Source organism: Pleurodeles waltl, chromosome 7 (assembly GCF_031143425.1).
Source record: "Pleurodeles waltl isolate 20211129_DDA chromosome 7, aPleWal1.hap1.20221129, whole genome shotgun sequence".
Taxonomy (NCBI): domain Eukaryota; kingdom Metazoa; phylum Chordata; class Amphibia; order Caudata; family Salamandridae; genus Pleurodeles; species Pleurodeles waltl.
Genome location: NC_090446.1, coordinates 142,312,452 through 142,337,766, shown reverse-complemented (window position 1 = coordinate 142,337,766; position 25,315 = coordinate 142,312,452). Strand labels below are relative to the sequence as shown.

Genomic DNA, 25,315 nt, shown 5'->3' with positions numbered 1-25,315 from the left:
TTCAATAAACCTTGAACTGCTCCTATACCAAAGATAAGCATCTTTAAAACTATGCTGGGATCCCTGATTGTAGGAGGCTGGACTGGCTTGTAGTGAGTACCAAGGGGTACTTGCACCTTGCACCAGGCCCAGTTATCCCTTATTAGTGTATAGGGTGTCTAGCAGCTTAGGCTGATAGATAATGGTAGCTTAGCAGAGCAGCTTAGGCTGAACTAGGAGACGTGTGAAGCTACTACAGTACCACTTAGTGTCACATGCACAATATCATAAGAAAACACAATACACAGTTATACTAAAAATAAAGGTACTTTATTTTTATGACAATATGCCAAAGTATCTTAGAGTGTACCCTCAGTGAGAGGATAGGAAATATACACAAGATATATATACACAATAGCAAAAATATGCAGTATAGTCTTAGAAAACAGTGCAAACAATGTATAGTTACAATAGGATGCAATGGGGAAACATAGGGATAGGGGCAACACAAACCATATACTCCAAAAGTGGAATGCGAACCACGAATGGACCCCAAACCTATGTGAGCTTGTAGAGGGTCGCTGGGACTATTAGAAAATAGTGAGAGTTAGCAAAATAACCCTCCCTAAGACCCTGAAAAGTGAGTGCAAAGTGCACTAAAGTTCCCCTAAGGACAAAGAAGTCGTGTTAGAGGAATAATGCAGGAAAGACACAAACCAACAATGCAACAACTGTGGATTTCCAATCTAGGGTACCTGTGGAACAAGGGGACCAAGTCCAAAAGTCACAAGCAAGTCGGAGATGGGCAAATGCCCAGGAAATGCCAGCTGCGGGTGCAAAGAAGCTTCTACTGGACAGAAGAAGCTGAGGTTTCTGCAGGAACGAAAAGGGCTAGAGACTTCCCCTTTGGTGGACGGATCCCTCTCGCCGTGGAGAGTCGTGCAGAAGTGTTTTCCCGCCGAAAGAACGCCAACAAGCCTTGCTAGCTGCAAATCGTGCGGTTAGCGTTTTTGGACGCTGCTGAGGCCCAGGAGGGACCTGGAGGTCGCAAATTGGACCAGCAGAGAGAGGGGACGTCGAGCAAGACAAGGAGCCCTCTCTGAAGCCGGTAGCACCCGGAGAAGTGCCAGAAACAGGCACTACGAGGATGCGTGAAACGGTGCTCGCCGAAGTTGCACAAAGGAGTCCCACGTCGCCGGAGACCAACTTAGAAAGTCGTGCAATGCAGGTTAGAGTGCCGTGGACCCAGGCTTGGCTGTACACAAAGGATTTCCGCCGGAAGTGCGGAAGTGCACAGGGGCCGGAGTAGCTGCAAAAGTCGCGGTTCCCAGCAATGCAGCCCAGCGAGGTGAGGCAAGGACTTACCTCCACCAAACTTGGACTGAAGAGTCACTGGACTGTGGGGGTCACTTGGACAGAGTCGCTGGATTCGAGGGACCTCGCTCGTCGTGCTGAGAGGAGACCCAAGGGACCGGTAATGCAGCTTTTTGGTGCCTGCGGTTGCAGGGGGAAGATTCCGTCGACCCACGGGAGATTTCTTCGGAGCTTCTGGTGCAGAGAGGAGGCGGACTACCCCCACAGCATGCACAGACAGGAAAACAGTCGAGAAGGCGGCAGGATCAGCGTTACAGAGTTGCAGTAGTCGTCTTTGCTACTATGTTGCAGGTTTGCAGGCTTCCAGCGCGGTCAGCAGTCGATTCCTTATCAGAAGGTGAAGAGAGAGATGCAGAGGAACTCGGCTGAGCTCTTGCATTCGTTATCTAAAGTTTCCCCAGAGACAGAGAACCTAAATAGCCAGAAAAGAGGGTTTGGCTACCTAGGAGAGAGGATAGGCTACTAACACCTGAAGGAGCCTATCAGCAGGAGTCTCTGACGTCACCTGGTGGCACTGGCCACTCAGAGCAGTCCAGTGTGCCAGCAGCACCTCTGTTTCCAAGATGGCAGAGGTCTGGAGCACACTGGAGGAGCTCTGGACACCTCCCAGGGGAGGTGCAGGTCAGGGGAGTGGTCACTCCCCTTTCCTTTGTCCAGTTTCGCGCCAGAGCAGGGCTAAGGGGTCCCTTGAACCGGTGTAGACTGGCTTATGCAGAATTGGGCACATCTGTGCCCAACAAAGCATTTCCAGAGGCTGGGGGAGGCTACTCCTCCCCTGCCTTCACACCATTTTCCAAAGGGAGAGGGTGTCACACCCTCTCTCAGAGGAAGTTCTTTGTTCTGCCATCCTGGGCCAGGCCTGGCTGGACCCCAGGAGGGCAGATGCCTGTCTGAGGGGTTGGCAGCAGCAGCAGCTGCAGTGAAACCCCAGGAAGGGCAGTTTGGCAGTACCAGGGTCTGTGCTACAGACCACTGGGATCATGGAATTGTGCCAACTATGCCAGGATGGTATAGAGGGGGCAATTCCATGATCATAGACATGTTACATGGCCATATTCGGAGTTACCATTGTGAAGCTACATATAGGTAGTGACCTATATGTAGTGCACGCGTGTAATGGTGTCCCCGCACTCACAAAGTTCAGGGAATTGGCTCTGAACAATGTGGGGGCACCTTGGCTAGTGCCAGGGTGCCCTCACACTAAGTAACTTTGCACCTAACCTTTACCAGGTAAAGGTTAGACATATAGGTGACTTATAATTTACTTAAGTGCAGTGTAAAATGGCTATGAAATAACGTGGACGTTATTTCACTCAGGCTGCAGTGGCAGGCCTGTGTAAGAATTGTCAGAGCTCCCTATGGGTGGCAAAAGAAATGCTGCAGCCCATAGGGATCTCCTGGAACCCCAATACCCTGGGTACCTCAGTACCATATACTAGGGAATTATAAGGGTGTTCCAGTAAGCCAATGTAAATTGGTAAAAATGGTCACTAGCCTGTTAGTGACAATTTGGAAAGAAATGAGAGAGCATAACCACTGAGGTTTTGATTAGCAGAGCCTCAGTGAGACAGTTAGGCACTACACAGGGAACACACACATATAGGCCACAAACTTATGAGCACTGGGGTCCTGACTAGCAGGGTCCCAGTGACACATAACAAACATACTGAAAACATAGGGTTTTCACTATGAGCACTGGGCCCTGGCTAGCAGGATCCCAGTGAGACAGTGAAAACACCCTGGCATACACTCACAAACAGGCCAAAAGTGGGGGTAACAAGGCTAGAAAGAGGCTACTTTCTCACACTGATTATCACCACCCTTAAAAGATTGCTGTTTAGTTGGCCCTAATACATCAGTATTGTTAATATTCAGATGCATCTCCATATAGACTGTTATTACATCATCAATGAGTCAATCGTACATGCAACCATTGAGTGGGGTATCCTGCTTGAAGCTGCTACTTTTGTGGAAGCTACCCTGTTACTTGTATCTTGTGAAGGAGCAACCAGCAGGCGAATGAACTTTCCAAAATCCTCTGGTACCACTGCTAATGTTCTCTATAGAGATGAGACTGAACTTCAGGTTCATTCAGCTGCTACAACTTCTTTGTAAAGTCTGCAAAGTCCACAAAGGAAATCCATCAGGAAAACTAAGAGTCCTCATGTGGAGTTATCCAACACAGCAAAGCTGTGCATGCTGTAGCAATGGAGGCAATCTTGTCAGCTGTCATGAGATGTGCATGATGTATCACAAATATCCAGGACCATGCAGTACCTTTTTTAGAAATAGTTGTCGGAACAGCACAACCATGCTTTGAGAGAAAACTGTTCATCTTCAGTGCACCAAATTACCTGACCTGCTGACGTGGCTTGGGATTTTGAGGAATAAGTCAACAACTACAGAGCAGTGGTCAGATAGCGTCTTCTGGCATAGCTCTCTGGGATGATTGACTGAACTTTCCCAGCAATTGCAGAGATGTTAATTCATACATTTTGTTTAAGAACATGTTTTCTTCATATAAGTAGGTTAGCTCTAATAATATGAGAGAAGAAAATCTATCTCCACATACACATGGGCTTTTTATTGCAGCTTCAAATCAATCAACGCAGTGAGCAGTACAGTGAGCAAACATATAAAGGACATTTCACTGTCCTATTACAGTTAACTCTACAGTTGTTACTTACTTTTACTGTTACCAACATGACTCTTGCAGGAACATCCTAGCAGTCATCGTTCTTAAATGACACTAGTGAACCCATTTTAACCTGGAAGCAATGGGTTAAGCGTTGTGAATCTGACTCACCAAAAGATGTGGGGCAGAGGGTGAATGTACTTCTTTGAGAAAGCTACATTTCCTGCTGCGCAACCAAGGCAATGAGGGGTTGGAAGGTGTTTCAAATCCCTCCTGAACCCCTGACTGAATAGAGAGTCAGACACAAAGAGATGTAGTTTGGATCACATTGAGAAAACCGGAGGAACATTTTAGGGCAAAATAAACAAGGAGTTGGAGAGAGATGCATTTTTTTTTTGCTCGCATACATGAAAAAGTGAAAGGGCCACAAGTTCCCATGCAGTATCGAGAGGTTAGCTAATATGTGTGAGTCTGGAGATGTGTGTGTGCTTACATAATTTGTGACCAATTAGGAAGATGAATTAGTAGCACTAGGATTCAGGAGAAGTTACAGGTAAACCCCCCACTCTGAAGGATGCTATAGTGATAAGCAAACTTATAACACACAGCATCATGTTAAGAAAATAAAATCCATCCCATACCTGCCTATTTCTGGCATGCACAAAGGTGTCCAGAAAACCCCAAACCCAAACAATCTGTAGACAAAGATTTATCTATGAATATTCCAAAATTAAATGTTATTGGTATGTTAATAAAGGCTACTTAGCTAAAAGTAATTGTAGTTTTGTGAAAGATATGATATGCAGGTATTGCCAGAAAAAGGCCATTTTGCAAGGGGTTGTTGAGTAGTGGGCAGAAAAGAGGGAAAGGAGGTAGAAGAACTTCAAGTTTTAATGACCTTATATTTCATATGGATGATAACTGTGACAAATTACAACCTCCTAGTTGTGAAATAACTATAGATGAACACATTGTCCGTGTCCTTGCAGATTCCTGGTTACCGTTCACACTCACAATAAACCTATTTTTGAGAACTTCAAAAACAAAGATGAGCATAAATTGGAAATTCCTGATATTAATCCAGTGGAATATGGGGATTAATTGAGGATCCAATGCCCCTTGTAGACATGACTTCTATTCACATTTGTTTTAAAGGTAGTTCTATTGTTGGCAATATCTACATAACTAAAATATCATCCAACAAATTTGGATGGAGGCACCAAAAATTAATTAGAAAATAAGCTGAATCCTAAGGCCCTTCACTATGTACTGGTAGTTGACAAGTCATTAAGTAACAATGATCAAAAGTTTCCTGAAGTACGTTCTGGTAAACTTGATTTTTGGAAATACTTGGATAAATCAAATCAAATCAAATTGAGCACGGGTTACACCTCTGGTGCCCAAAGTATGCCCCATATCTTTTCTGATGAGGAAACCTTTAGAAGAGGAATTAAATACATTGATTGGGTTGTTAAACCTATTGAATCTTCACATAGCTAGCTCCAAAGGTGTTAGACAATGACCCAGGGTGGTGGTAATTCTTCTCTGCACAGACCTTTGTGATCCAAATGCATGTATTTGGATGGTCCGCTGACCTTTACCCAAAATTACCATACTGCTCAACATGGCAGGTCATTGTACTTGTGTTAAAGGTTTGTCTTCTGCTTACTATAAGGATGAGCTTCACCTTGACTCTAAACCACTAATGTATTTTGTTATTCTGTTGAGAGCATATAGATGTTTTCACATGCCACTTGGTTTAGCCTGTGCTGCCTTCCAACGCATCATGTAGCACATCCTAAAAGTCTTCCATAGTTTTGTTTCCAGGATGACATCACAGTACACAGATTTAATATGACTGAGCAGAGTAACAATTTCAGAAAGTTATTGTTCAGATTTAAGGAGGCAGGTCTAACAGTAAAGATAAATAAATGGCAGATAGGAACAGGATCTGTCAACTACATAGGTCACATTTTGTCCAAAGACAGAGTAAAACCAAACTATGATTTGGACATGGCAATAAAAGGGCGAGCTGCACTAAGGGACAAGAAGAACTTGAGGAATTTGTAGGACTCGTTGAGTTCTAGTCTCAGTTGGTAATAAACTTTGCTGTCAGATGTCTCCTTAGTGGTGATCTTACAGAACAAGTTACTTTTGCTAATGCCTTATCTGGTAGACCCTGTTTAGACACAGATTCCTTACCTTAGAAAATTCCCCAGGCGTTAGACTGGATTCAGAAGATCTTGAACAGTATCTCTGTGTGCCTTTAAGTGGCATCAGTTGGCTCTGTGTGGGTGTGGCGTGCACAGTGCCAATGCAGGTGCCACCCCAGCATGCTTCCTTAAGTTTTATTTTTTTGTGACATTTCTGCACCAGAAGTAGGTAGCCATGTCAGAAGGCTGATGGACGAGTGTGCAGATAGTAAAGACATACAGGGACCTTACTAGGCAGGAATAGCTCATTCGCAGATCAAGAAGGTTGGGAAGGTCGATAAAATAACTGCAGCTAAATAGAATCTCTAATAGAGAAGGTGTTATCGAAGGTAAGTAGCTTGCTCATCTGATATAGATGTCTAGCTGCAGATTTCTTACTGTACAAGAGATTTCCAAGCAACACCTCCCCGAAGTAGGTCTGATAACAGGCTTGGACCAAAAAGTTATGGAGGAGTGGACGCGCAAAGTGCCCGTCACGATCGACCTCTTGGTCAAGACAGTAGTGTTTTTTAAACGTGTGAAGAAATGCCTACATAACAGACTCACAGATGTCCAGGACAGGGACTACATGAGCCAACGCAGTGGTCGCAGACTTGGCCTTGGTTGAATGAGCTTGCAAGCCCTCAAGAGGTTGCTTGTTAGTCAGTGCTTAGCAGATATGAATGCAGAACACAATCCATCTTTAGAGGGTCAATTTCTGCATGGCCTTCCCTTTTTTTGCTCTGCCGAATGCAATAAACTGTTGATCATCCACCTGATGTTCTTTTGTATGATGTATGTAGAATGACAGTTATCTTTCTGGGTCCAGACAATGGAGTCTCTCTTCTTTGGAAAGGTGGGCGCGGAGTCCAGAAGTTCAGCATTGTGATGCTTTGGCTTACGTTGAAAGGCCTCACCACGTTTGGTAGGAAAAAGGCTCAGGTGCTTAGAACCAGTTTGGCTGGAAACAAGTTAGTGGATGGAGGGTGTGCAGAGCAACTGTAGCTTACTTACCTTCCTGGCAGATGTCATGGCTACCACGGAGCTGTTTTGATCATCAAGAGACATAGAGGATAGCGGTGCATGGGCACCTATAGGGAGCACATCAAAAATGCTGTAACAAAATTAAGGTCCAATTGACTTTAATGAAAGATTAAGGGGAAAATGTGATGAAGTCCTTTCAGGAAACGAGTCACAGCAGGTGACTTGAACAGGGAGGGCTGATCTGGCAATTGTAAGAGAGACAAAATGGCCAAAAGATACCCTTCAGCTGTGCCCAATTTCCGGGCTAACGATACAATGAACAACAATATTTCAGGCAAAGGTGCTGGACGAGGATCAATATTTTTGTCAGTGCACTAGTCCACAAATGTATCCGAACTGCAGGCGTATGCTGTCTTTGAAGTCATACTGGCAGCCAGACATCCATCAACACAGATCTCTTTCTGAAGATAAGAAAACTGTCAGATGCCGCCGCTCAATCTCCACACGTGAAGGTGAAGGTGAAGGTGAAGCGTGAACAGGTTCAGGTGTGGGACCTTGTCTTGTTGCTGTAAAAGGATGCCTGAACAGAGGACCTGATGCTCATGCTCAGGAGTTAGGGATACCATACTCTCTGTGCCAAATCTGGAGCCACAAGAATTACTTGGATCTGATCTTTCCTTACCTTCTTGAGAACTCTGGACATGAGTGGTTGTGGTAGAAAGGCATACAGGAGTCCTGAGCTCCACTTGAAATGAAATGCGTCTCAGAGCAAGAGCCATTTTGGTAAATTCAACGTACAAAAGTGCTGACATCGCACTTTCTTGGTGCCCAGAGAGGAAGACTGGAACCCCTGACCTCTGCAGATGGGCTGCAACCACTGCCATCACTTTTGTGAACACACGAAGGGTGCATGTAACGTCTGTGTGGCTGGCAGGACCAGTATATGGAAATATGCATCCTACAAGTCCAGTGCTACCATCTAGGGTCCAGGGCAGACAGGACCGAGGCCAATGTGAGCATTTTGAATTTTTCCATTTTCAGAAAAGTAGCTGAGAGGGTGCTGGTCTAGTATAGGACGGTGGTCTCTGTCCTTCTTCGGCACCAGAAACTGGTGGGAATAGCAACCCTGACCTATTTCTGATGTTGGTACCCTCTCAATAGCTCCTTTGGCAAAAGAGCCTGCATTCCTGACGCCACAGGGAAAGGTGATCCTCTGTCAGCAGATCTGAAGATGGTAGCATGGATGGCAGGGTTTCCACTAATTGAAGGGTGTAACTCCGCAGAACAATTTGGAACACCCATTTATCCACGATTATGGACTGCCTTCAGGGCAGGTGGCTCTTTATCCTGCCACCAGCCTGTTGCCTGTGTTTGTGTGAGGTCATATTAAGTGGGTATGGAGGCTGTTGCCCTCTTAGAGGGAGGGGAAGTGAGTGGCAGTCTGGGCAGATTTCTGGCCTTGGGTCCCACAAGGCTTGTGAGCAGTGCATCTGAGGCTACAAAAGGACTGGGGAGCCTGTTAGCCGTGGTGGCTGGACTGGAAGAGATGTAGTTGGTAGTCACTACCATAGCTGCAGAAAAGGTAAAAGGCAGAGTAGGGCTAGTTTGTGGCTGTGAAAGTTCCTAATGACTGGATGATGGCCTTGCTGTCCGTAAAGCGATCAATCGTTGAATCTGCCTTATCACCAAACACGTGAGTGCCATCGGAGAGCATATCCATAAAAAATGCCTGGACTTCCCCTGAAAAGCCAGTAGGCCATAGCCAAGTTTGGCAAAAGAGTGCCACTTGTGAAGCAATCGCTCTGCCTAGCGAATCACCTTATCCAGTCTGCAGTATATAGTGAACTTTGCTGCATCCCTGCCATCAGCAATAGCTTGGGACAGAATGAATCGGACCTTCTCTGAGACCATGGGCAGCACTTGCGCAACCAAATCCCAAGTTGTGTAGGAATACCGGCCCAAGAGATTCACAGTGTTCACTAATGAGTACAGGGCTTGTAGAAGAAACAGTCCTCTTGCTGAAGGCATCCAGCCTCTTGAATTCCTTATCTGTTGGTGTGGTAGGGAACGCACCAAGGTTTACCTTGGACATGGGGGCTTGGACATTCAGACTCTTTGGTGTGAGATGGCGTGCTGGGTGAGGAAAGCTGGATCCCCAGGAGCGGGCGGTGGTGGTGGGCTATCATCCTCTGCACAGGAGCACTGTTACAAGGCTCGGCCCATGCACCAAACAGGATCTCAGTGAGGGCCCCATTAAAGGGGAGAAGAGGTGCCATCTGGGCTACTCTGGGTTGAAGCACCTCTATCAAGACATGACTTCCACTGAGGGCAGCGGAATGTCTAGCTGCCCTCCTCACAGCCAAGGTAAATTAAGCACATTCCTCTGTAGCCACACTAGGATGACAGACTAGGCCAAAGTCCAGAGAAATGTCTAGACCACTGTCATTTGCCAGTTCCTCATACTCTGTATTGGAGTTGGGAATGATGAGGTCTGCGCCACTAAGGAGCACCACTGGAACTGACTCTGGGGAAGGGTGCAGGTTTGTGATCGAACTGATCTGGAACCAGGAACAGATCCAAAGGTCCCATTTGGCACCGAGGACGAACTCATTGGCAGAAATCAAGCTGGGGCATCTGCCTGACCCATGGGTTCCGAAGGCTCTCCAGAGGGGTCAGCCAGCCTAAAAATGAGGAGCATGGCCTCTTAAAATTATCTCAAGAGAGTGCAGGTCGCTCCGGATTCAGGAAACTCTCGGAGACACGGAGTGGACCTTCACTCTGCAGCTGACATGTGGGAGTACGGCCTAGATTTGTGGCTTTATTCCAACTCCTTTTCCGATGACTTGGGACTGGAGCGTTGAAATCTAAGAGTGCTTCAACTTCTTGGTTTTCTTGTGGGACTTATGTGCCCATGACTTAGAACGTAACTATGAGAGACAGGAATGCGTCTTAGACCAGATCCGAGACCTTCCTTGCTTCCGGGACCTGGAGCAGTGCAGAGTTGTCTGGTGTAAAGCAAACAGGCGCTTCAGGACATGCTTCCAGACTGCCTTAGGGTTCATTTCTCGGCAATCTGATCAGGTTTGGATTAGTGGCTCTGTACCAGGCACCACAAGCAAAAGAAAGTGAGAATATGTCAGACAGCAACCACAGGGATTAAACCCCATAGTTTTTTTTTTTTTAGAGGACATCCCTAAAACACACTCTGAGCATAGCTCAAAAAGATGTTAGACAAAAAGTTGTAAAGGGTAGTCAAAAAAGTGAACTGAGCAAGTTCTTCCAGGTCTGCACTGGTGACATCGAAAGAAAAGAACGGATGTCGGCACACTGGAGTAGCGCCTCTAAAGGGATGTCACTTCCTGAACAGATAACACCAACACAGAGCCAATCAACACCACCTACTAGTGCGCAGAGGTACCGCTCAAAACTTTCTGGATCCAGTGTGATACATGGGGAATATTCTAAGAAAAGGAATCTGAAGCTAGAGGTCTCTGTCAGATAAGGTACACAATGGGTGTTGTGAACAACCATGGATTCAGATGGATGTATTCATCTGAGCTCCCAAAATGGGCTCTTAATATCACCTTAAATCTGAGGAGAACTGGATCCTTCGATGCCCATCCACACACTGTATCCCGACAGCAGCCAGTGACTGGTGTGTATTTCGCCCTGGAATCCTGGAATTGTTGTGCACAGTCAACAAAAGATGTGCTCTGGGTCAGACTTTGTAAGCAAGATGGTGGCCTTGGCGTTTTGTTAAAGTGGCTTGCCCAGTCCTTGGGGGCAGCATTGCCGTTTCGGATGCAGGGAAGCCCCCCCAGACCAGTGTAGAGATCAGAAAGAGGAGGATTTGCTGGATCACTCCCGCCCTGTACAAATAAACAGAACAGAGGGCCAAATGTATGTAGGGACAGATTTGAGATTATTAAATAGCAAATTTTTGCGATTCACTAATTGGTAATCGCAAACCACCAATGTACAAAAGTTTGATTTACACTTTCTGCGATTCCCAGTGGGTCGCAAAGAGACCTCCCTCATTGATATTCATGAGGTAGGTCTCGCTTTGCGACCCATTAGGGTTATCAGAGCACCATATCTGTGATTTGCTTTTCAATAAAGTATTTTTTTTAAAAATGCAGCCTGTTTTCCTTAAAGGAAAATGGGATGCGTTTCAAAAATATTTTTTAATTTAAGAGTAGGCAGTGGTCCGTGGGACCACTGTCTACTCTTAAAATATTTTCTATATATATTCCCAAAGGGGAAGGGGTTTCTCGTGGACCCCTTTCCCTTTAGGAATGGGTTACCACCTACTTGAAGTAGCCTGTAAAATTAAAGGTTTTGCAACCACATTTCGGTCGCAAAACATTCACACATACCACTGCAATTCGGTATTAGGAAGGGATGCCCTAAACATGCCCCTTCCTAATACCAACTCGCAAACCCAGTTTGCAATTTCGTAATAGGTTACCAAATCGCAAAAAGTGCTTTGTATATTTTTAAAAAAAATGCTTTTTTGTAGTTGTAACTGTTTAGTGGCCTCAGAAAAGCTTTGTACATCTGGCCCTGAGAGTGGCTCACCTGCAGTGTGAGGAGATGGCTTCTGCAGCCTCAAGACCGTGTATGAAGCCTAGAATGCTGTGGGCAGCTCCCAGCAAGGCAGTGCTGGGAAGAGTGAAAATGCTGAGGGCCCGAAGCGCCACAGTTCCATCAGTGTATGGCAGAGAAGCAGCAGATCATGAGGCTGGCCTCTGTAACTTAGCCCCGACTGGTAGGGTGCTGTTGGGGCCTAGTCTTTCTGGTTACTCATTTTAGACCTCGATGAGCTGATTGCCCTATGACATTGGCTGACACAAAATCAACGTTAAGGATTATTTTACTGGGTCGTACACTCTGCCAGTGACTGCCCCAAAAATGGGCTTGGCTTTCTGAACCCACCATTACTAACTTTGGCATGTGATGGCATTAAGGCTGCCTCTCTGGAGGCGGGTGGTGCTGCCTCCGATGTCTGAAACATTGGTGTCCCTCTGGTGACCTGGATGTCTGGACCAGCACCCCCACTATGCTATGATCTATTGATAGGATATGTGTGATGGACTATACACAAGGTGACCACATATACACAGATTTGGGTTGCAATGGCATATGCTGTTCTACCTCCTTTGGTTGTGCGCATCTGCTGGACTTTGGAGGGGAGACCCTCTGCACTTATTAACCCCCAGAGTGATTACTCCTTGAAATACCCTTATGAGATTACATCACTGGTTGCCTGCTCTAGTGCAGTGTTGACTGTGTCCTTCGGACCCAAGCAAAACAATGACTTGAGTGTTCAGGGACATCCCACCCTTGAAAAGGGCTCAGATACTGAATTGGTGGTAAGGAGTATGGCCATGCCCAACTTGGAGAGGCCTGCCTGCTCTCTGAACCACTAGAAACCTAGCTTGATAAAATCCTGACAGCAGTATCAAATTTTAGGGGAACCCTTGAATCAAAAATTGACACTGTGTCTGTAAATGTTGGCATCCCCATATTGATCAACATAAGCTAGCCGACAAGGTAAAGACTGCAATAGACTCCTTAAAACGGATCTGCCGTGCATCCATCATGTAATAACAGCAAATGTTGTCCCTCACTGAGAGGGTTTGTTTCTTGAATATAGAGCTGAGGACTCTGAAGGTAGACATCAACAAAATAACATAAAGGTTGTTGACTAGAGGGTGTTGAAGCCATGGGCGTTTTTTCCTACTTGTAACAATGGCTGTAGGCAGAGATGATGGGCAGAGTAGACGGTGGTGGCCTCACAGGGCCTCATTAACTTCTTTGTGATGGAAAGAGCACGAAGGGTTCCTACTCACCAACCCGGTTGGGCTCCCAGACCTGTGGTGGCCAGGGTCTTCCACTACCAAGACCGCAACATCTTTATAGAAAGCATGTATAACAGGATCTGTTTAAGCTGGAGAATAGCTAAGTGCTGTTGTTCCTAGACTGCACAGTGGCTGTTCAGGTTAAGAGTGTTTCTTTTAATGAAGTCAAGGGGGCAGTGAGGGAGGAGGCTGAACTTCTTGTTACTAATCCTAGATAAATTAAAATTAAAAGTAATGATTTTTGCAAAGTCCAAGTGACCACTGTGTAAAGTAAACCGTTGTGGGGATGAGACTCTGTCAGGCCAATCAGTAAACGTTAAGACATCCTATGATATGCAAGGGGGGTCTTGGCCCTGAGACCAGAGAGAACATTTTTTTCTGATGGATCCCCTCATTTAGCCTTAATCCCAGAGTCATTAGTGATGGGCTAATCATTTTAGTAAGAGTTATTGTTTGCACAAAGCACTGTTGCTGCTTTGCTTTGGGAGAGGGAGTTGAGTTCTGCTTTTAAGGGTTTTCACAGTTCAGAGACTACCTCTGTTTGGATTTTTGGATAAAACAGATTATTGGAGACCCTAATCCAATGGGTGGTGCTACAGATTATCAATAATTCCATTGGTTACGCTGTATAAAGAGCATATACATATTGCTGTGTTGTTTCAGATGTCAGAGTGAAGTAATTATTGCTAAGACACCATATCTGCTTAATTCGCTAACTGAATGGTAAAATGTTTTATGATAGGATACTGTTAACATTTTTGCAAAGAACAGGATTTTTTTTTAGTGATGTATGCATTTTCTTGGATATGATAAATGCTGTTTGTTGAACATATTTTGTGCACCATGTGTAACACTATTCTAATTTGTTGTGTTGAACAGCCCTGAAGAAGACACTGTGTCTTGAAACACGTTTTGGCTCTTTGGCAGTTTTGCTGTGATATTCAAAGAATAAAAGAAATATTGGGAACAAGAAATTATGATGGAACTAATTCTCAGACCTGTTTTGTTTCTGTTAGATTAAAAGTCTGATTTAGAGGTAGGGGATGGGGGTTACTCTGTCACAAACGTGATGGATATCCAGTCCGCTGTATTATAATTCCATTATAGCCTATGGAACTTGTAATATGGTGGACCGGATAGCTGTCATGTTTGTGATGGAGTAACCCCTCCGCCAAACTCTAAATCAGGCCCTAAGGCTGTACTTCCACTGGTTGGGTACAAGTGTTCTGGGGATTAGCGCCTGTCAGAATCCTGATACTCTATTGTTTGTATCATAAATATATATATATATATATATATATATATATATATATATATATATATATATATATAAAATCACCTACTGATGGTCAGAAGGCAGTTATAGCTAGGACCTAGTTTCCATAGGAAAATACTTTTTTGTTTTGCCAATAACTATGGCACCGTTTGACGGATCTTCATCAGTTCATGATATTTTCATAATTATCATGTCACTCACTTCAGCTGCTGTCTTGAAAGTTTCGGGGTGATTCATCAAGCAGGGCCTCAGAAAAAAGGGGGGCCCCAAAATGCGTTTTCCCCATGCATTTTCCCATAGCTCGAATAGCTTAACGGAGTTACAGCACATTTGATAGGATGCTAGATCTTGGTATGCAGATCATGCTTTTTATTATTTGGTGTAAATCCGTTTTGGAGTTATTAAAGGAAAATTAAATTTGGTCACTAAAGGCCATGGGTGGAGCAGGGTTAGGTGCAAGTGCAAGGTTGGCCATAGGCACGATTTATAGTTACTTGAAATAACTCTAACTATAGCAGCTGAATATCTATGGTTTTGTGTGTGTAAATTCAGAACCTAACTATAACGTCCCTGTAACCTTTGCGTTTTTCAGTGAAAATATATATATTATGGAAACCATCCTTTTGTTGCCCACCACTAGTAGTGAGTGACAATTTGCGATCTACCGATGATTAGGGCTCCTGATTTTATGGTATCTATTTTTTTTACATTTCCGTCTGTATTTGTACATATTTATTTTTTGCTAATTCTATCTGCATTTATCCATATTTATTTTCCATTTTGTGAAAAAATGAAGCTGGAGGGAGTATATTCCTACATTTAACAAAAGAAAATGCGTACATATGCCTGACAGGTTTCAATGATTTAAACACACTCACACGATAAAATATGCACTTATAAGAAAACATTCAAATTTTAGTATCAAGGTTGTACACATCTACTTCTGTTTAAGGTTCTTTACTAAAAGTCCTTTATTTTTTTGAACCCCCTTACCTGTCAATCTGCACAGATATGGGCCCGGCAGTCATGAATGACAGCATTTAGAATCACTCAAAACACAACCCAGTTTTCATTTATGGCCACATTAAAAAATAAATACAGGCAGGAAAATAAATGTTTCTCTGTCTGTGTTTATAAAAATCAGTAAAGAACGTAAAACAGGGAGCCTTATTTATGGTTATTGAAGACTAAGGCAAGATTGTGATCCTCGTATCATAATGTTGTGATCTGAGCTGATACTACTGCCAGGATTTTATCAAGCAAGGTTTGTAGTAGTTCGGAATCCAGGCATGGCTCTCCAGGTTGGCCATGGTCACCGCCCCCCTCACCGCACCCCCATTCCTTAGTCGTGTTGGACAGTGCACAGTTTCACCTATCCCTGGAGCCTCTTCAAAAGTAATTTTACTAATTTACTGCTAAATCAATACAACCTGAACAAGGATACCACTCAATTTTTTTCAAACTTAATCCAATTGCATATTTGAATTATGGCTCTGCTAATGAATTGTTTGTCCTGATGAGGACCCTTTGAAAAATTACGGGTCGAAACTGCACCAACAGTTAGTCTGATTTACAATTAATTTTCTTTGCTGTTCTGAGACCAAAGACCTTTATTGAACAAAATAGCAAACTAGAATTTACTATTGTTCCTTTACCATGTCTTTGTTTTATACACACCTATATGTTTCTCTTCATGTCTCTAACTATGCGATTACTTTTTCACTGAGCATGGGTTGTATGTACATATGAAAAATACAAAACTACCATGGAAATGAATGGATGTATATGAAAAAAAACTATTGATGGCGAATATTATTATTTGACTTCAACTTATTCTATGAAATATCTTTACTTCAAATTTGCTGTGTAATTGTTGACATCACTCCGAACTAATGTTTCAGTTGTAGTAGGAGGCAGTTGTCTCATGAAAATTGAGTAGGTGGATTAGATTGAGAACCACTCCAATTTGTAATTTTGTAGACTGATTTAATAATACATAGGTTGGCTTACAAAATTACACACTTTTTGCATGAAATGGTTGCTATTTCCAACTGGTATTTTACAACCAGTGTCCCTACATCTAGCCGTATATGTCATTTAAAACATTAACTCCTACCCTGTCATGGCAAATATCACACCATTGTCTTATCCCAGAAAGGTAGCGCAAACACCATGAGCACTGCAATCCCCCACGCACTCAGACATTCACACACCTGATCAAGTCAAATTAACGATTACGGATCCAGTCAATTCACCCACTGTGAGAGGACTAAAATGGCTGTTCTTCTATTACAGAATAATTTTTATCATCTACAGGGTATTTGCAGTTAAAAAAAGCTTCTTTGCCAACTCTGTCATGGAACGAAGCCTAAGCAAGACCTTTTATTCCAAAAATGATACAAAAGGACCCTTAACCAAGCCGTATTTCTGTACCACCCCGCCCCACCATGCTTCTGAACACATCCACTTCTGTTGAGGCTCAGGTTCACCCGTTTCCTGCAGTTCGAAAAAGAGTTCAGAATTCAGCTGCTTGAGTTCCTACTCCAAGACAGCAGATGCTTTCTGGCTGTTTCTCAATGAAGCAACTTTCCACGTATCATACATTCTTTCCTTTCACTAATATATAAGGTTATACCCCACACCATGAAATTGATTTTCCTCCCTATGTAATGCAGAGAGCTATGTATCTTACTCAAAGCTTTTGGGAATATGTCTGAAACAATAACTATAGCCCTGCTCCATTCACTGACAGTAACAATCTTTAACAATTGCTTTTTTTTATCCTTCTGTCACAGTCATTGTGGCCAAGTAAATGCATGTGGTTAAAAATTGAATACATTTCTGAAGTCCTTCTCAATTTGTTTATTAGAACATAATTTATTAGTGTGACTTTTGTTACTGACAGCTACTTTTAATTTTGAGCAACGTTATTTTATTTTCACTTATTTGTTTCTTCTGTTTTCAGTGTTTGATTTTGAAACACTGAAGACCTCTTCACAATTTAAAATAACAGATGAACAAAATTTACTTGTAAAACCATTGTGTGTATCCTTGTTATAACTCTATGCATATGTTTTTGTGGAGTAGAAGTTGAAAATCATTTTAAGTAATACAAACATATCATTTAAGTACTTTTTTCCAAATGTTACATCTTCGGTAAAATTGTTCACTTGTAAAAGTAGATGATTTATAAAAATGAATTTGATCTCTTTCAGTAACAAGCACACCAGGAATCGTTCTGGTAGCAAAGACCCAAAGCCATTGCTGACCCCGATCAGACCTCCTCCTATCAAACTGGGTAGTAGCATCACAAACAAGTCTCAAAAGGTAAGGTCCTTGTATAACGGGTAAAGTGACAATTTTTCTCTCCTCCCTTTTTTCTCCATTCCGATTTATTATTCCTGATCCTTCACCTGTCCTTATTTCTGTAGACATCCGCCATGTTTACCTTTGCAACATTATCATTTCCCTGACATACCCGGTGCCAGTAAAACTAGTTTAGGCATACTAATGTTTACTTTAAGTTCCATTAAATATAATTTCCTAGCCAACACAAGGCAGGAATCTAAAAACACTTCTGAAGCCTTCGTTGTAGTGCATTAAATACAAAGTAACACACTGGTCTCTAGAGCATTGTTGAGTGGTCTGGGGAAAGCTACATAGAATATGACAGTAGGGAAGGGGCATCAGACCGCAGTGCACTCATTTTTCTGCCTAGTATCCAATCACAGACTGTCATTCATCTTCATTTTTTTGGACCTCCAGCATGTGTTCAGTAAGGTCACTACCTTTACTACAACCTTGGCTGCTTGAAGGCCACTGTATGCATCATTTTGCTGTCAGTGATGATTGTATTCCTTCTAAGAAGAGCTAGATTTGACCTTTTCCAAGTGTCACCACCTGAAAAAGATTGGTAGTAAAAGTGTAAATAGATGAAAAAACGATCTAATACACCACCCTAAAACAAACTAACACTTCATTCTGTAATGGGAGGTACATGCAGAAATCCCACGTCGAACCACCTCAAACATTGGATTATCATCCTTCAAGCAGTGATGGTTTGGTAAATACCCTCCCAAAAATTAAATGAGGGTAGGAAGTGCTTGAATTTCCCAGAGTGATCTGGAGCAACTCTGCCTCAGCACCATCACCCATGTAGAAAATGTTGAAGTTTTGTGTTATCCTACCCACATGTGTAGTAGGTCAAGGCTGAGGCAAAGTCTTTACGCCAGCCACCAGTGCCTCCAAGACATTATTAATTTGCCTGCTGGGAGCTTTTCAACATGTCAATTGCCAGAGTTTGAAGCCTTGTGCTATATTATGAGGGATAGTGTTTGGGTCTATTTTCCCTTTTACTTTTCTTGAGATGTTCTGATTTAAGTTGTTGTAAGTGAAAGTCGTAAATACATTTTTCACACAAAAAAATTAATGCTACTTCTCTTTGTTCATAATGTAATGTTACCCTATCTGTACTTCATCAGGTGTTACAAAGTCAAGTCAGCCATACTCCAACAGGTCCCCTTGTCAGCGAGGGGGACAGGATATGCCTAGCTCATCAGCAAAATAGGTATTGTATCAATTATACATTTTTTTTTTTAGGTTTAAGGGCAGAGGTGTCGTTTAAGACATGCACAAAAAGACTACTCCAGCCAGCAACCAAATTGCTTCTTCTAGGATTAAAAGAAGACAGCAGTTGCAGACATGTCAGATATTTTGCTACTTAGTTTTAACATAGCATGCTTCTGCCATTGCTATAGTATTATAGTGTTATTTTTATTGAGTCAATATTACCAATACATGCTCAAATCCTTACTGTTTCAGTGGATCACAACATATGCCCTATATTGTTTTGCCTTTTAACTCTCTTTACTCCACTGCAGTCTGTGGAATAGGATAAGTGTAAAGGTACCCACCAAGGGAAGACCTAAGCAAAAACATCACCCCAGCACATTAAGCATGTTGTTAGCGCCTACCATAGGTCCCTTCACAATGCCTTTAACATGTGGCAAACAAAAGCACTGTGGTCCTGTTTAATGGAACAGCCCTATTTTATTAGTTTTATTTTTACAATTTATCTTTACTGTAGTCTTCAAATGTAAATACAACTGTTTATATATGTATATGATACTTATATAGATTACACCTAGCTGAAAGGCAGCGGAGCGCTGTATAGGTTAAAAAGCTAAGGCACAGTCATCATGTGACAGGAAGTCTAGCCTTTTTGTGGACTGTAAATGCATCATGATATAATTGTATTTAAAGCCATAAGTATTCAGCTTTTTTGACTGGAGTAGGGTTAGGGCAGTCCTGTTAAATATGGGGATATCATTCCACATCCTAAGTGCATAGATAGAGTATGTTTATTGCTTTGCTCTTTCCTTTTTGCACTTCTTTCTCTCCAGTCTGACTTTGTCCTGGCTATGAAAGTACTAAGAACCATTGGAGATGGTGAGCTTAGCAGCCAGGTATCTAGAGTTCTGGCAGGGGTGTCGGGCATGATGGTTTTGTAGATGACACAGCCAGTTTTAAAGGTGGTGCAGGCTGGCAATGGGAGCCAGTGGAGATTCATCGGGGTGGAGACAATAACATCATATTTCATCTGGCCCCTACTGAGGTGTGCTGCAGCTTGTAGGATGCTTTTAAGGGGAGGGGCAGTGAAGATTATTGTGGGGTGTCGTTCAGTGCATTTCCACCATCTAGATGTGAGAGAACAACGGCTTGAACAGCAGTTCTTAAGGCACTTCCTGGGATGATGGGTTTCACTTTCTTAAGTAGAGAACACTGGTACCAGACGACTTTGGATTTGTTGATGATTTATTCCTTGAGGGTGAGAGCTGATGATTAGCGTGAATCTCAGGGGCCTGGCATTGGGTAAAAGTTTTGGGTTTGACTAATAGTTGCTTTCTGTTCTTGGCAAATAGCAGAAATACTGTTTTGTTGGGGGTCACCTTCAGATAGGTGCTGGCCAGGCCTGTATTAGAGGTAGGAAGTGTTAGAGGCACTGGATGTCTGGAGATGAGGAGACCTTAAAATATAGTTGTATGTTGTCAGTGTATTAATGAATTGTGATGTTAATATCTGTGAGTAGAGCCCTACAGGGTTTATGTAGAGCTCAAGATAAAGGAGAACAAGATTTGACCGTAGGGAATTTCACAGGTGATAAAGATGGACTCAGGCTTTGAGGTGCCCACATGGATTAAATGGTATCCGTTGAATAGGTTGGAGGAGAACCGGTGAACTCCTTTTAGAGGCAATCCGATTTGAGACTTTAGGAAGTGAATGAGGGTGGGGTGGGGTGGGTGGTTGATGTCAGCTGCAAACCCCAGTAATATGAGAAAGCAGGGTTTGTCTGTGCTCAAGAGGGTATCATCTATGATTAACTGTTTCCATGCTGCATTGTGATCTGACAGAGGGTGATAGTGATGCAGAAGATGGTTTATGTGATCTAGAAGTTGGCCATAGACTGCTTTATTCAATTATTTTGCAGAAGAAGTGTAGTTAAGTGATGGGCGGATAGCGTTGGCATCTTCAGGAATGAGAGAATGTGACCTGTCTTATGAGCTTCAGGGAAGATGCATTGTTGAGTAACAGGTGTTGGCAATGGTGAGTGGGGAAGAAAGAGCTTTGATGAAGGATGAGAATGAGGCATCTTCATAGGTGATGGTTGTGAGGGACTTGAGGATGTCTGAGAGGTCTTTGAGAGGGTTTGGAATGATGGCCATTGCGGAATATATCTTAGGAGTGGGTGTCTGAAGAAAAAAAAAAAGGTTTGGTGTTGTGATTATGACATTCTTCCTTCTGTATTTAAGTGAAGTAGTTGATGGCATTGCATTTGTTCATGGAGTGTGGGATAGGAAGACAGGCATGATACAGTGCATGAACGTTTTTGTTCTGCTTCTTTTGGCAAATTTATTGATGATGTTGGTATAGAACTTTGCTTTGGTACTTCACTAGCATGAGGTCTCCAGATATGCTGCTTTTCTTCCATTTTCTTTCCTATCTGCATATGCAGTGTATTGTATTGGTGAAGTCTTTGGAGTACTAGGGTAGTGAAGGGTTTAGCTTGCACTTATGTGTTATAGTTACAGCATGTTTTATTTTTATTTTTTAGAAATGCTTTGAAGTTATTTAGAAGGGTGCTAGTATTGGAACACGTAGGTGGCACGGCATGAGATGATTATGAGCTTTAGATTGTTTATGAAAAATTCTTTGAAGGATATGAAGTTTTGTTCTCTTTTGGGGCTGACCTGAATGTGTGGATTGGACGCTGAGCATGGTGATGGGAATGGCAAGATAGTTGGTCCAGGGCAGTGGTCTCCAAACGTTCTAATGCCGCGCCACCCTAGTTGAAAAAGAAAATCATTGGGCTCTCCCTCAGGATTTTTCACAATTATTTTATAAAGATGGCAATATTAAAATATGTCTAGGCTTATTTAAACATTGCAGTTAAATACTGTTACCTTTTTAAAATTGCAATAACTTGCTTCTGCTTAAAACAAAGCCCTGTTATTTGTATAATGCATCTTTTGGCAAGAGCCTGCCGCCCCCCGGTATCTCTTGAGGCCCCTCTATGGGGACCCGCCCCCCAGTTCGAAGACCTCTGGTCTAGGGTGTGGTTTGTATTGGATGGCTGATGATTTTGGGTGGACAAGTTCTGAAATGTGGCCTTTGGAGTAGGTTAATTTGGTGATTTTCTGCATAATGTGGAGTATGTCAGTGAGATTGAGTAGGTTGTATCTTGTTTTTTCATGCTTGAGTTGTCTGGGTGGTTGAAGTCACTGATGAGTGGTGGTGATGAAGTTGTGAGGCATTATGAGAATTTCTCTGGTTTTGTCCAGAAGGTCTATAGATGAGGTGAAACATAGTAGACTTTGCAGCAAAGTGTGGGAAGTGACCAAAGAGTATCAAAGAGTTCAGTGTTGCATACTTGCCTGTGGCACAGAACCAGTCGGACTTATAAATGACCACGAAGCCGCCCTCTCATTTTATGAGCACGGACTGCATGCTGGATGTCACAGGCCTGTGGGAAGTGAAAAGTTTACAGTGTGTGAGGATGTGGAGGGGAGCCATATTTCTTTGAAGAAGACTGTGTAAAGGTTGTAATAGATGATGAAGCCTGCACTTGCTGGAGCATGGAGTACTGCAGAGTGTGCAACAATAAGCATGATGTGAAGTTTGTGTTTGGTAGGTTCAGAGTGTGTGGGAGTTAATTGGATGTATATGAGTTTGGATCTGTGTTGTGAGGGAAGCAAGTGAGTTTTGTGTGATCTAAGTCACTGTACCTGGTGTACCAACACAGGTACACTGTAGGCTTCTACATAATCAGGAAAAAGAAGAATGAAACAGTAGTACGCATTACAACAATTATTGCCTACAGTAACAGCTATGACCACCTACTGTAACTGATGTAAAGCAGAGCCACTATTAAGATTTGTATGGGAAGCCTTTAAACAGGGGAAGGGTGCAGTAGTTGCCCAGGCTGGTGCAGGATTCACCAAAGGCTTTTTGTGGGATTGAAAATAAAAGTGAGGGAGAAGACACAAGAGGAGAAAACATCATGTGTGGGAGATATAGGGGTAGTGGAGGTCATGGATTATGCCTGTCCCCATCTGTGGGTGGTGAGTGTTGAAGCAGAGGTGGGAATCGGTGAAAGGGGAACCAGAGGATAGAGGAAATTAATGGGGGAGAAAGCACCTAACCACCATAGGCGCTCGGTGGAAAATTCTCCAATCTCCATTTACCACCCAAATCATGAAAGAACATTAGGCAAAAAGCCCAAATACTACCATATCCTTGGGTAACATACAGACTCTACTGTATCATTAAAACAACAAGCATAGTTTGTCTTTGAGTTATCAACTGTTCTCAGCTGGCTACTTAAGATTGTCTGCCAGTGACTCTGCAGCTTCCACATTTATAAACTCCGATATTTACCTATTCACCACAACTCTAAATCTAGGGGAAATAGAAGTGAAACTGCAATGCCCTGACTTAAAGCCTTTTTCCTCATTTCTTGTATTTTCCTACATCTCGTGGCGATCATAAATTTCAAATCCAGAAGCACAAGAATGTGCCAAATGTGGGTGTGCAGCTCCTTTGTGTCAGGTAATAAGCTTAGAATTTTCTCACAAGTATCATCGTCATTCATTGCCACCAGGACCATTCCACCTTTTTATATTTTCCTAATTGTTGGGAGACGTAGGGCAGTGAATGAAAGACTTGGACAAGCCTTGTCTCGTATGGGACGGGCAGATTTTTCTTAAAGCACAAAAACAGCTGGAAGTGCCAAAGGTAGGACTCTCTCCATTAACTGATGAAGTGCTGATACTCTACAATAGTCAAAATTCATGTGAGGGACAAATAAAAAGCAGATCTATGCTGGAGAGGGTGGGGTACGGAACATACGTTGATACTTCTGTTCTGGTGATGCCTAAAACTATGCAAGTTCCAGGAAGAAGTGCTAAATACAGTGCTTAATTCGTGCTTGTTGTTTCCGGTGCGGAGCTCCAGCACTTATTTTTGAGGGCCGGCGCTTATTCTTCTGCCTCAAGCATTTGCTGCTAGCGAAATACACTTTTGGGAAAGACGGATGAAGCGAAAAATGAAAAAGCGTCACAATGGGAAAAGGCAGAAAGCTGCAAGAGTGGGCTGAAGGGGCAAGGAGAGATTTTAATGGGATTAAAGAGTCCCGAGATGGCTTCAGGATTACGCTGCCTCAGTATTCCGTGTTTGCACATTTAATTGCAGCAGCCGCATGTTTAAGCACTGGCTAAATATGATCAGTTTGTGACTTATGGTATCATACACAGGGTTCTAGAAGTGGTCCAGGTGGGGGTGGGGGCCTATTTCAGATGTATTCCAAGTACCCTCCAAGAGGTTGAAACAGAGCCTTGATTCTCTTGCAGAAGTACAAACCATAGCTAAATGATTGGGCAGCAATGCAGTAACCACAACTACGAACTAGCTTTCCAAGTATTGGGACCTATTGATGACGTTGCAGACGTTCACCATAAAACATGAGTTCTGGAGGGTTGCAGCTGATCTGCAAGATTTATTTATTGTCCATACAGCTGCACTCTAAATAGTGTATTATTAAGAAAATTTGATTTTGTGAGCCTCAAAGGTAAAATCGGTTGAAATCTTTCTTTATTCAAATCTATCCATGGCCTATCATTCTGAAAAAAAAGTCTTTAAAGCCTGAGCCACCCTCTATGCATTTCAAGCAGTGTAAGCCCTTTCCCCAACCCAATGACTTAGTCATCGCCCACTCTATAGTCCTTTCCAAAACTGGTTAAGGAAACTCTGTACTAGTGGGTCTCAAGATACCTACCACCCCTTAAAGAAGTGAATCAATCCACAGCTAGACATCTTTCTGGTGCAAATAAATTCTATCACCTCACCCCAGTACTTCATAAAAACTTAGGATAAAAATTCAGATTAGCCTTTATTATTTATAAAGATCTGTTTGTTGACAAATCTGATTCCAATCTCAGAACTATCAAAGATACGAAACAAGCAACCACATAAGCCTTCTCTGATGCTATGACGACAATATGAAATCCGCCTCTTGTTGGGCACAGACAATCTGACTCCTTAGTTGCTTTTCAGAAATGTGTACAATCCTTCCTTTTCAACCTACATCTAAACAATGCTCACAAAACCTTTTCCACTTTTAGTCTAAGGCTCTTCCCACTGGTTGCAAATTAAAAAATGATCTTGTTACTTGACTTTCATGTATTTTCTCCTCACTGTACCTGTCCGTCTTATATCTCTCAGTTTTGGGGTCTTACGGTAGTTCTCTCCTTCCCAGAGAACCCCTTCACAATAGCATGTCCCATAACAACTGGCTTTTTCTCGACTGTTCATGATACTCTTCAGTATCTATTGTCCCTGTACATCATCAGTGCAGCACAGACTGCACAGAGTATCAATAATGCAAGGGATCTTCTTCTCAACACTTGTTATCTCGAACAGAAAACATTTTCCTTAAAAGATAGATTACATGCTTACACAG

At 42.9% G+C, this 25,315-nt stretch overlaps 1 protein-coding gene across 6 annotated transcripts in view; it reads left to right on the top strand.

The window, feature by feature from the left end:
* The window catches only part of FAM217B (family with sequence similarity 217 member B), a 130,736-nt gene that overhangs the window by 35,727 nt on the left and 69,694 nt on the right, over positions 1–25,315 (top strand). For all 6 annotated transcript variants that reach the window (XM_069243413.1, XM_069243411.1, XM_069243412.1 and 3 more), the window contains 2 exons: positions 17,517–17,628; positions 18,783–18,868. In XM_069243413.1, the coding sequence (XP_069099514.1) occupies positions 17,517–17,628; positions 18,783–18,868 (198 nt within the window). The remainder of the gene's footprint in view (positions 1–17,516; positions 17,629–18,782; positions 18,869–25,315) is intronic.